Raw genomic sequence first — 12,194 nt, forward strand, 5'->3', positions numbered from 1 at the left:
CTGGGGAACTCAGAGGCGTGGCGTGGCTTGGGAAATCCCACTGGTTTGGGAACAAATATGGCCTGGGTAACATCCTCACAGCGCTTGGTGGCTCAAAGAGGCTGAAACGCTGCCTTACGAATTCCCATTAAACCAAGGGACAAATTTCATCTCTCCTGATCTCCTCCACCAAAAAAAAAAAAAAAAAAAAAAAAAAAAAAAAAAAGGAAAAGAAATAAAATAAATAAATAAATAAAGGCATCTCCAAAACATTTATTTGACTTTTCTCTCTCTCTCGGATCAGACCAGCCTAGAGGCACCGACCTCACCTACCTTCGCCAATTCAGCCGGCGAGCGGAGTGACACGGAGCACTTTTAGACACGTAAGACCCAAAGAGCAACGCTCTGCTGGGCACTCGGCTGCTTCTGGAAGCCTGTCCCCAGAGCTGGTGCAGTCCAACCCCTGGTTCCATTCCCACAGATCAGTAACTCAATGGCTATATGGAAAAGAAGTGTATCCAAAGCACACAGCGGCACATTAAGTTTGAAGAAAGCATCGGTAAAGGAGAATAAAACTACAGCAGTTGTTCAGCCTACTCTACCTAAACGTTGAGCCACTGCAGAACTCCTCCTCCAGCCCAATCCAAAGGAAAATTCTGTCACCCCCTTGCCAGACATTCTCTTGTGGTACGTTACTGGCACTTGATGTCAGTCTCACACGGTAGATACATGCACGTTGGTCTGCGTGTTTACATACAAAAGGTCTGATAACAGTAAAATATTGTTCAGATAGATATAAAAAACCCAAGGAGTTGCATCAGCCAAAAAAAGTGTTTTGTGAGAAACAACAATAAAAATGATATAACCACAGCTTTTCTTTAAAATTAGATAAATACCCAAAGCTATGATTTCACTTGGGGCCTCTGTACCTTGACAGGGAGTCCAATGGAGTATATCTGAAGGCACTTAATATCCTCTACTCAGCTGTAAGATGGTTGCACAGGGAGCTGGGGAGCTGGGGGATGTGATTTGGGGCATGGAGGAGAGAGATGGATGAAAACGAGCCCTGAGGAGCTGTGATCCACACAGCACCAGGCGCCGAAATGAAAACAAACGTACAACCCAGGTGTTGAGAAGGTCTCTCTTGAAAAAGAAAACCGCCAATTGCAAATGTCTTTGTGTTTCTATTGACAGAGCACTTCATGCAACTCGGACAGTGCATCATACACTCTTAGAGATATTTAGCTTTGTCAGTTCATTGACCTCCTCAGTTCCTGCTTCCTCACAGTCAGTCTTCTCTACAGCTTTGCCAAACCTGCACCTCTCTTCTGCTTTCGTCGACTCTTTCTGGAGCTTCTTGGAGGAAGGAAGAGCGTCCTTGGTTTCTGAGTTATCTGTGCCATGGGCTATCTTATCAGAATTCTGTACAGAAGGCACCAGGTTGGCAATCTCATCGGTCGGAGATCGCCCAATGCTGCCATCCACCTGAACCCGAATGTCTGGAGATATGGACAACTGGTGATGCGGCACCATCCCGTTGTCCATGCACTTGGGGTACAGGTAGGTCTTCATCTGACCTTTCCCCTTCACATTCACCGTCCCCCTGTAGTCAAAGTCATACCCCATCTTGCTCAGGATGCGGTAGCTCTCCTCACTCACCTGTATGCGACACTCGACGCCGGTGGTGTCCATTCTGCTCGCGATGTTCACAGTGTCACCCCAGATGTCGTACAGTAACTTGGTGGTGCCGATGACCCCCGCCGTCAGGGGGCCGTGGTTAAAGCCGATGCGAAGTTTAAAATTAAACCACAGCATGTTGTTGTTGAAGTCATCCACCACTCGCATCATTTCTTTGGCAAATTCAAACAGGGTCTGCAGATGCCCGTGGGGATGGTTGCTGTCCTGGCACTGCGACGTGTTCAGTCCCGAGGCAGCCATGTAGGTCGCCCCGATGGTTTTGATTTTCTCGATGCTGCTGTAATGCGGTTTGCTCAGCAGCTCGTCGAAATCCCCGATCAGCTCGTTCAGCACTCTGTAGCACTCCTTGCCTCCTTCGTAGTTCTCTTCGTAGAACTCGCTGAAGTTCACAATACTGGCAAAGATCACTCCGCCGCTGTCGTGGTTTTTGGAGTAGCTCTGGGAAACCTTCAGCTGCTCGGCCACGTGGTAGGGGATGATGTTCCTCAGCAGCCAGTCGGCTTGATCCCTCATGCTCTGAATTTTGGTGCGATGAAGATCCGCCTCCACGTCCCCATGGTAGTGCAGGCGGTAACTGACCTCGAACTCTCGGTTCAGGAACCACACCAGGAGCAGCAGGAGGAAGACCACCAAAATCACTTCCTGACCTATCAGGTCTGCAGGCCTCTTCACGTCGGCCGGCATCGAGCTGTTGCAAGGATTCTTCCTGGAGCTGGAAGCAAGAGAAGGGGGAGAACATAAAAGGTGCAGTGAAAAAACACAGAGCTGGGCACTGCGGCTCCTAAGCCAGAAAAATGTGGAGGAAGCGTAGGGCACATCCTGAATTAGAAAAGGTGCTTTGAAATCTTCCTCTGCTACTAAGATGGCTAAAGAATTAATTTCATTCTTAAGCTCACCAAGCAGTGCCTTAAAGGGAACCATCAGGTTTAGCAACGCAGAAACTCCCCCACCTCTACGTTAGCATGAATTGTAAACATTTCACTAAGGCAGCAGTTACTGTTATTTATAAACACCCAATTTTAAAACATGCAAATACATACACGTATAAATGCTCAGTGATGGTGGTGTGTTCAGCTACGTGGTGTGCATGCATGTCTGTCTGTAGGTACGTGATGTCTGACTGCGTGAGGTTCGCAGAGTTCATCACTTCTTTGCAATACCTCCAACACTCAGCAGCACCTGCTTTATGATGTTAGTCTGAAAAGACACCAGCTATGGACCTGGGAACTAAGTCTGAACCCACGCAGATTGGCACACAGCGTTTCCAGAGCCACTTAACCACATTCCTTCCTATAAAAGCATTTCTGCTGAAGCATGAGACTGCATTTGGGCAGATGCATGCTGAGGTTTTCCAGGTTAAGGAATGGTTTGATGAAGGAAAGCATCACATCCACATTCTGCTTGAAAAACAGGAAGACAACCCATATCTCAGCACTGCCTCTTCCCCTGATGAAGGTATGTTAGCAAAAGAGATCAAAACTCAGAGCACAGCAGTCGCAACAGATCAAAACAACTCTTGAATTGGTTTCTGTAACGCAAACATTCCCAGGTTCAGTTCAGTTCTTTATGCCCATGAAGGACACGCTTCCATTTCCGCAATCAAAGCCGACCCGTTACCAGCAGAGCCACGTTCCAGACCCAACTTTGTTCTCTGGATGCTCAAACACCTGACTGACAGCGTGGCCAGGGAGGTGTGATGGAGCAAAACCAGCGCAGGTGAACACACGCCGTCCCTGACAACATCCTGTTACATCTCCACTGACCATCATCCTGGGGAGCCTATGGAGGGAGAGGTACTTAAAGCATGCACAGCTGAGAAGCTATGGGCTGAGTTCCAGAGTGCTGCTAAGGCTGTGTGTTACGCTGGGAATCATCCCTCTGTTTTTTCAGCCATAAATCTTACACATCGCCCAGGAGAAAACAGAACGAGGGAGAGCAGGTGAGTACAGCTCTGTGAATGAAGTCTGGAGGAGGTGGGGAGCAGAGCTGGGCCAAGGAGCACAACACAGGTTGTGCTCAGAACGGTTGATTATCTTCTGTGTCATGCAGGGAAAGATCTGAGCAATGCCAAGTTACTCCTCTGAGAGTACATGAGTTTGATTCAGATAATCTGCTCTAACATCAAACATCCCGGCCACCGGGATTTATTTAAGTCATTAGAGGCTTTTTATTTAGTGTTTATTGTACAAAATGCCCTCAAAGTACTTTAACTCCTCTTAAATAAATTAGGAAGGCGTCACACGCTCTCCATTACAAAAAGCAGCCTGTGTGGAATGCCAGGGCTGCCTTGAGGAGGAAAGGCTGCTCCATTCACAGCTCCGCAGTGCTGGCACCCACCAGCTCCCAGCCATCTCAAGCACCAACCTGACCTTGCTCCCACACAGCCCGCAGATCTGCATGTGAAATGAGAGTGACTCACTTGTAAGCTGACCTGATTTCATTAAGAAGGTAATGGGTTAGTGTCTCAAAAAGGAAGGGACGGATCTTGTCCAGAGCAGGCGTTTTTTCACCTCCACGTGCATGGGAACAGAAAGCCTCACTGCTAAGCTGGCAGAGGAAACCACCACATCCATCTGAAAATCACACCGCTCGAACATTGCAGCACACAGACTGCAGGTCATCTCATGCACTCAGAGATGACCCTCTGCCCAACGCTGCCCTGGGGAATGCAAAGAAGAACAGAACACCACGCCTGGAGCAGGAAAGGATCACACAAAACCAAATCCTCTTCAAGCTCCAATTTTACAAAGCGTCACGGCAAAAAAAATCGTTTTGAAAGTCATTCAAACTGAAATCTTGAGCTGATGGTGCTCCTTTAAGTCAAACTTTAGAGCATTTCCTGGCACAGACACTGAACTATTAACTTGGCACCTCCATCCAGCCTGGGCTCAATACAGAACAAGTGAGAGCTCCGGAGATAGAATCTCCTTTGGCTTGATCACAGATCATAAAGATAATGGCTTTCTACTTATAAAGATTTCTGGAAAGCCGTCTTGCTGCTGAGCCAGTAACCTATGTTTGGATTTGGATTTCTTACTGTATTTAAAGTGGATGCATGCCTGCTGGTCTTAAAACAGGCCGTCATGGTGGAATGGTGAGAAAAAGGGAAAATCAAACAGCTGCTTTCAACATCACAGTGAGGCATCCTACAGGACCCCCAACATGAGCAATGAAACGCTTCCACCACGAGCAGCCCACTGCCCCCTGCCACAACGCACTGCTGCTCTGATGGAAGAAATGAATGAGAACAAGAACTATTCCTGCTCAAAGCACAGCAGAACCTCTTCTGGGCTGAAGAACTGGTCTGTCTGGAAAAGGGGACAAATCCCATGTTTGGATTTATTGAGGACAGCGCAGACAGTCCAGAGATGAGCTCTATGCTAAGCCTTCATTACCATTCCTAGTATCTTCCTTCCCATGCTGTATTAATAATTATCTCCACTCCTGATCAAGAGGAGGGAATGGCTTCATCAAAGGCATGCAAATAAAGTTTGTCTGGGCCTCTCAGAGCAAAGGAAAAGCTTTTGTGCTGACTTGGGTGAGCACAGAACCTCTTTTATTTATCTATTTCAACGAGAAATGAGCAGCACAAATGTTTGTTAGGGCAAGAGGGTTTCAACCTTTTCTTGGTACACCACTGGAGAGCTCTGCTTCATGCAGAGCTCCAGAACTGCAGTGTGTAACTACGCACGCTACAGAGACCAGGCAAGTCCAACTCTGTTTCAAAGCAACAGTGGAAACAACAGAATTAACTCCTACTTCTAACATACGAAACAGAGAAAAATGACAAATGAAAAATGTCATTCTGAGCAACACCAAACTTCACAAACTAATGAAGAACCACTGAAGAACCAAACTCAGGTTAACCCTCAGGCACTGCTCTCACCCCATCGCTTTACTTCACACACTGCTCCTTCTCCAAACTCTTTCAGTGCTTTGGTCTACAAAGTCAAGCAATCCCTGTTCTTTTGGCTTTGCCTTTCCAACCGTTCTGGCTTTGGTGAGCTGGAATTCCCTCACACACACGTGCTCCTCTCCAGTTCTGTGAACCGGGTTTAAAAAGAACTGAGTACATGACAACGCAGTGATGCAGCGTCAGCTCCCTAACGAATTCTGGCCGAGTCTTCTAGGAAGGGAATTATGAACACAAGGAGCTTAAACACAACCTGCAGAACTGATCTGATGGATTCCCACTGCTGCCATGCAAAGTTTTGCTGCATAAAACCGTTTGGAAATGTTTCTCTGAACACAAAGATGGTCATTTGAGTCGAGCTTACCTAAGGTTCTGTGCCAAGTCTAGATGCAAGGTTTCCACAGAGCTGAAATAAAAAAGCACTGATATCAGAAGGAAGCACAAGCAATAAACAAAGCGTCCTGCCAGAATTCCTGGCTGCATTTTGAACTCTGGTGCAGCCAGTAGGAGCACAGGGGATCAACTCCAGGCAAGGTGGGAACGTGAGTTCACTGCAGCTTCTGCTTGAAAGCAACCATGGTCAGATGGAGAGATGCACACATCTCTAAGGAATACCTGATGGTAACGAAGGCAAGGTGATGCCTGGAACAAGTCACTGTTAGAGAGTCCAACTTACCTTGGGAACACAGAAAAGCAATATCAGAACTCTACAAACCAGCCATGCCTTCATGCTTTTTCACCAGCAAAATACAAAGCTTTATAAAAAGGCAAGAACACAAACAGGGAGCCTCTCTGAAAATGTTGTGAATGACAATAATTCAAAAACTGCATTTTTTATAAGGCAATGAAGTATTACAGCACTAAGAACTAGTTGCTTTTGGAAAAAGTACAGAAAGGATTGGCCTGTGATGCATGTGCATTACTGCTGTGACAAAAATACTGTGCAGAGCATTGGTAAGAAAGGAACAAAAAAGTCATTATTATCAAGTTCCAGGGAGACACGAATTCAACCCTGCTGCTGTTGTCCAGGAGCAGTTCTAAACGGGGCTGCTTCTCAGGTGAGCACAACAGCTGTGCCTATCACCCAGACTATTTTTTGACATGCAAGAACAATGCATTGCATGAGTTCTGAACTCTGCCCATTAGCAGACAAGTTGCTATACAAACCTGAACCAACACCACATTATCTTCAGGAAGATTTCTTTACATAGTGTTTCTTAAACATTCATAACTATACCTTCAACAGCCAAAGGTGATGCTAGGAACTGATACGCTGCAGGGTCTCGTCCTCTCTGCCTGGGAACAGCTTTTCCCAGTCCCTTCACAAAGCCCCCATGTTATCTCCAGCTTTGTGTCCCTCCCTCTGCACAGTCACGACGCGGAGCCCACCTACAAGCTGATGTACATATTGCACCTGTAATTTGTTCTGAGCAGAAACTGAACGCTTCTTCCCACCACAGAAGCTCGAAAAGGCTGCCCTGTCCTCTCTGCCCAAGCGCTGTGCTGAGACAAAAAAGGGATTTTCTTTAGTATGAGCTGGAAATCATTTCTCAACAGGCACTGCTTTGGAGTTGTTCTTTCTCTATGCAGGGACATGCTCTCTGTCTTGCAGCCACCTCTGAGTTACTTACGCTCTGAGCAGCCGTGAAGGGATGACTTCAATTCTGCTCTTTTAATATAAATTACATCAAGGTTAAAAGAGTCCATGAGACATACTCGAAGAGGGGACTGGAAGATAAATACACAAAACATGCATCTGAAAACTATACATACATATATATTTTTTTAAGGCTTTTCACCACGTGGGTGGCTCTTCAGCCTCTGAAGAAGGGTAAAGCAATGGCTTTTGACAGGAACTAAAGGTCCAGCATAAGAAGTCCCTGAAAAGTCCACTCCATGGGAAGAGCACCCAAAGCTGTGATATTTCTCAAGCCATCAAGAAGTGCAGGTTGGTTATAAAAGCTCTGACAACAGGAGCGGACAGATGGCTGGAAGGAGTCTCTTGACTGTCTTGGTGAGAAAATAGAAGGAGAATAATGCAAACACATTCTCCTATGGAGAAAGCTGTTTATTAGAGGGCAAACTGGAAAGCCTTCAGGTTACTTCACATTTACTTTATCCCTTCAGTTTGTGTTTTGCAGCACCCCCTGGAAAGACAGGAAAGCAAGAAAGGAAGCAGGACAGCACAGCTCCATCAAATCTGAGTGCTTGCCTTCCGCAGTGAAAAGCTCCTTCCAAAACAATGCAGATCTCTCCCTGGATCAACTTATTACTTTTGAGACACCAGATACAGTCATGGCAGATACTCATATGGCATGCACAGGACCCTCATTTCTGCAGAGAAACACAAATTCCTCCTCCCGAACACCGTGGGCGCTGGGTGCGATGCTCACCTGTCTGGACACAAGGAGACGTAGAGCAGAATGAGCAGCACTGCTCCTACTACGGTTGCCAACAGAGATCTCATCCAGGAGCTAAGCTGGCAGAAGTTGCAGTACTGCACAATGGTGATCAGAATGGCACAACACATAAACATGGTGTACTGCAACAAAGAGAGAGAGCGCGAGTTAGCTTCGTCGTGCTGACTGCAGCCCTTCTGCACAAAAGGGTGAGGGAATGAGACATGAAAGACCTCGTTGCCTTGTGTGATATGCACACTGAGTTGTGTCTGTAACGCCGTGGCTGTAACAGGAGGCAGCCCTTGATGACAGAGGTCTTTCCCTTCAGTGTGCAAGCACGTTTTCAGCACATACGGTTTGTCACAGTTTTCCCTAGATGGAGTTTTGCATCACCACACTGCACCACTGTTTCAGTGCTATTCAATACCTCCAGCTCACCTTTGCAAAACACTCAGCGCCTCTTCTTATTCAAAGCAAAAAAAAAACAACAGAAGAAAGGAAGAAAGAAAAAGAGGGTAAACAGTCACATGAATCTCCTCACTAGCTACTGGGGTTAGATCCCATTTAAGATCCCATATTTTAAGCTGGACACCAAAATTCCACTGCATTGGAAAAGGGGAACACATTCATCCTGAGAAATGTTGGCTAGCTTTTACAGTGCCTTTACAGCACCTCTCGGAGGGTGTCATCCTCCAAGATCATTCCAAGATCGTCCTGCTGCCCAGCAGAAAGAGCTGCTTTGATTACAGAGGAGAGGTGGGAGCTGGTGCTCATTGATACCACCACCTGTGCCCATTTGGAAGGACAGTGTCAGGTTATCTGCTCCTAATGCCCTGCGAATCCTTTCATCTTTCCTGGACAAAGGAAAGGCAGAACAGAGCTATTCTCCAAATGCATGAGCGTCCCTGAGATCAGTGCTGCACTGCTCAAAGCTCTCAAGCTTTATGGTTTTATCAAGAACACCAAAGACCATCCAGGCTAACCCAGAGATTGCCAGCTGCACGGTGGAGCTCTGCTCTGCTGCCTACTGCACCTTATGGTACCAAACGATCCTTCTCTCCCACTTTACATTTCCTCTACAGCTGAAATGCAGAAAATGTAGATTAGGAACACTGTCACATACCAAACAAGCGTGTGATTCGGCTGCAGACACAGCATTTGGGAAAAAACCTCACAGAATTTACCATCTGTAAACCAGACCCATCGAGTGGGTTTCATTGTTTAATTTAATGACTCAAAGATTGAAGAAAATGAATTTCAGAACAGTCCATAAAAAAACTTAAACTTTTTTTCCCCCCATTTCAGGTCTCCAAAAGTGGCAGAGCACTGGTTCTCACTCCAAGTGATGCCCCAGCATGAAGCCAGCCTATAGAGGGTCAGTAAGTGCTGTGTTTTACTATGTATGCATGGCTTTGGAAAGTTTTTTTCTTCATTGCTGTTTTTGTTAATTTTGATTTTGATTATAGCCAGGGAAGATATAAAATGCTATGAGTACAGAAAAAACTTTGCAAAACCATGTCATAGTAAAAGATGACACTTACCTGACCCTCTATAGATTGATTCCACTTCCTAAAGCTCCATGATGGATGGAACATCAGTGAGCACAAGATGGGTGGGGACATCTCTGGGAGAGGGAGCCAACAGCCCTGTGACTCTGGAGAGCCTGCAAGAGGAAAGAAAGCAATGCTCATTCCCAGCTTGGCAGTGAACAGCACCATCTCACTGCTGCTGCCTGAAGCCTTTAGACTCAGCACTGTGTAGGATGAGGTACTGAGAATGCACTAATCACAGAATGCCCTGGGTTGAAAAGGACCTCAAAGATCATCCAGTTTCAACCCCTCTGCTATGTGCAGGGTCACCAACCACCAGACCAGGCTGCCCAGAGCCACTAATAACGTGGTTCTTCCAACGTTGCTTTTCCTTGTTTGGAGAGGTGGTCACAGATGGTGATGAATGGGATGATACAAAATCAGTGCACACAGAAATTAGGGATTTGAAGGCTTTCAGGTCTTGTCAGTGTAAGGAAAACATTCCCACCATTGATTTGCTGGTTCAAAACCTTGAAAAGGCACATAGCTTTAAAATTGTTTTGCTTAAGTAAAGAGAGGTAACAAATGCAGGATGATTTTAAACGTGAAATGTCACAGATCTGCAAGCTCAGTCCTCTGCGACTGTGAATGTATGTGTGCATCAAAACATCTGCCCCACACGTTCCCATGGAACAGACAACAAACAGCATCTGTGATGTGTGATGGGAAGGAGGGTCTGGTTGGTGCCTGCACCAGGGCACAGCAATGGTCAGCGAGTTCCCTAAAGGCTCACCCTGTGCTACCTCAGAGAAACCAAGTTTCATCTCAGTTTCTTATCCATTTTATTCATAAGGTTTGTAAGAGTTGATTTCATACTATTCTCAGTTTTCAATTACACCATTCCCCCCCTCCTCAGTATTTATCTCCTCAACCCCCACTTATGACTGGTTCTTATCAGACACCCAATCCCTGTGCTCCCATCTCTGGTTGGGCCAAATAATCCACTCTCTTGTAGCTCCTCCTGGGAAGGTATTCCTGTATTCCCTTAACCTTTCCTGCAGCCCCTCACAGTGATCCTTTATGCACCCCAAGAGCCACCTCCTTTCAGTTTCACCACTTATCTCTGCAGATAACAAAGCCCCATGCTAAGTCTGGTCTTACTGTCAGATTCACCAACACACAGGCAAACATGTTAGGCTCACAAATGGCTCAGACTAGAAATTCCAAATCAAAAAGCAGAATAAGACCCTCCATTAGGATAAGCACAAACACTGCAGAAGTGTTTGCAGTAAAGAGAAAAAAGGTATGCATGCATACTGGCATTTTTAGATATTCCTCTTTTGTTTGAGAGTTTTCAAGCAGTGGACTGTATGTCACACAATAAAATGTGCATTTCATCATACACAGAAGCCCTGTCCCTCCAACAGATCTGTATGAAACAGAGGTGAAGGAGGAAGGCAAGCAAGCCAACGAGCTTCGTTACATCCAAACCATCAGGTTATGAAATGGAGTTCTGCAACTTACATGTATGTTTGTTTCAAAATCAGAGGTGAAGTGTGAAAAAACTGCAAGAGCTGGGAGAGACACCAGGATGGCACCGAGGAAATGCCGCGGCAGCCAGCCAGAGATCAGCTCCAGGAGGCGCTTGGTGCAGGCCATCACCTCCTCCAGGAAGAACACCATCCTGGAACAGACAGAACCAAGAGCTTGGGTTAATTTCAATCACTTCATGGGGCTGATTCACCTGTAGTAACAGAACTGTGAGGGCAGCTTCCTGAGGGCAGCTCCACAGAGAGGCTTCTGCGGCACCAGACTGTTTGGTGACATTAGAACAGACAGCGCACGGCTGTACGACTTCCAGCATCACCCTGGAGCTCAAGGAGCTCTTCTCCCATTTGATACGTTGAAATCTGGGAAATAGACCTAAATTGGCAGAAAAGGAGAAATGTGGGTTATGGGAAGGAGGATGCTGTAGGACGGCAGCACCCCACCAGGGGGTGCTCACACATCTCTTAGCTCTACCGAATGCAGTTCCCTCGAAGCCAAAACCCGCAGCTCTTCTACATCACAACAGAGAATTTCTAAAATGCATCGAAACAGAAAACCTTATAGGAAGCAAAATAAATCCAGAGCCTTGCAGAGTAATTTCTGCCTTTTCTCAGGTGCCACACGCTGCCCTGCACAGTGGCTGAGCTCACTGTGCCTCCAGGCCAGGCTGCCTCCGAGTGCTGCTGGAAACGCCATCCAAGTTCATATCCCACAAACACAGCAGCCCTGCAGCAGCCCATGGCTCACAGGGAGCTGGGTGCAAGGCCCTGCACCACAACAAGTCCCTGCCCACCAGCAAACCTGAGTGGTTAATCCCAGCATGAGGACGCTGCTTTATTTAGGCACCGCATGCTTGGAAAAGCCAGCACAAGCTGCAGGACAACTCCACAATCCCCAGTGGTACCATTTACCTCTTGCATTAATTAAGGCTCCACACTTCAGACCTACAAACCCTCCTGGGGCAGCTAAGCCCAGGCCTACGGCACAGCCATCCCCTTGCAAGAGGGCTGCAGACACAAGGTGGCCATGGGGCACATGGTGGGACGGTGTGGGCAGCTCAGCGTGCTGAGATGCTGCAGTGCTGAGCATGGCTACACAAACTGCAGTCCAAATCAGTAACTTGGACAT

At 46.8% G+C, this 12,194-nt stretch overlaps 1 protein-coding gene across 1 annotated transcript in view; it reads right to left on the reverse strand.

Annotated features, from left to right (window-relative positions):
* Nucleotides 1-232: 232 nt before the first annotated feature.
* ADCY9 (adenylate cyclase 9) overlaps nt 233-12,194 on the reverse strand; it is a 58,859-nt gene continuing 46,897 nt past the window's right edge. Inside the window, exons 7-10 of the mRNA XM_042813050.1 lie at nt 11,043-11,202; nt 7,984-8,132; nt 5,955-5,996; nt 233-2,389 (exon numbers count right to left, since the gene is read on the reverse strand). Coding sequence (XP_042668984.1) covers nt 1,201-2,389; nt 5,955-5,996; nt 7,984-8,132; nt 11,043-11,202 — 1,540 coding nt within the window. The 3' untranslated portion in view covers nt 233-1,200. The remainder of the gene's footprint in view (nt 2,390-5,954; nt 5,997-7,983; nt 8,133-11,042; nt 11,203-12,194) is intronic.

This window comes from Centrocercus urophasianus, unplaced genomic scaffold (assembly GCF_019232065.1).
Source record: "Centrocercus urophasianus isolate 14NV4802_14NV808 unplaced genomic scaffold, USGS_Curo_1.0 seq_1355, whole genome shotgun sequence".
Classification (NCBI taxonomy): Eukaryota; Metazoa; Chordata; class Aves; order Galliformes; family Phasianidae; genus Centrocercus; species Centrocercus urophasianus.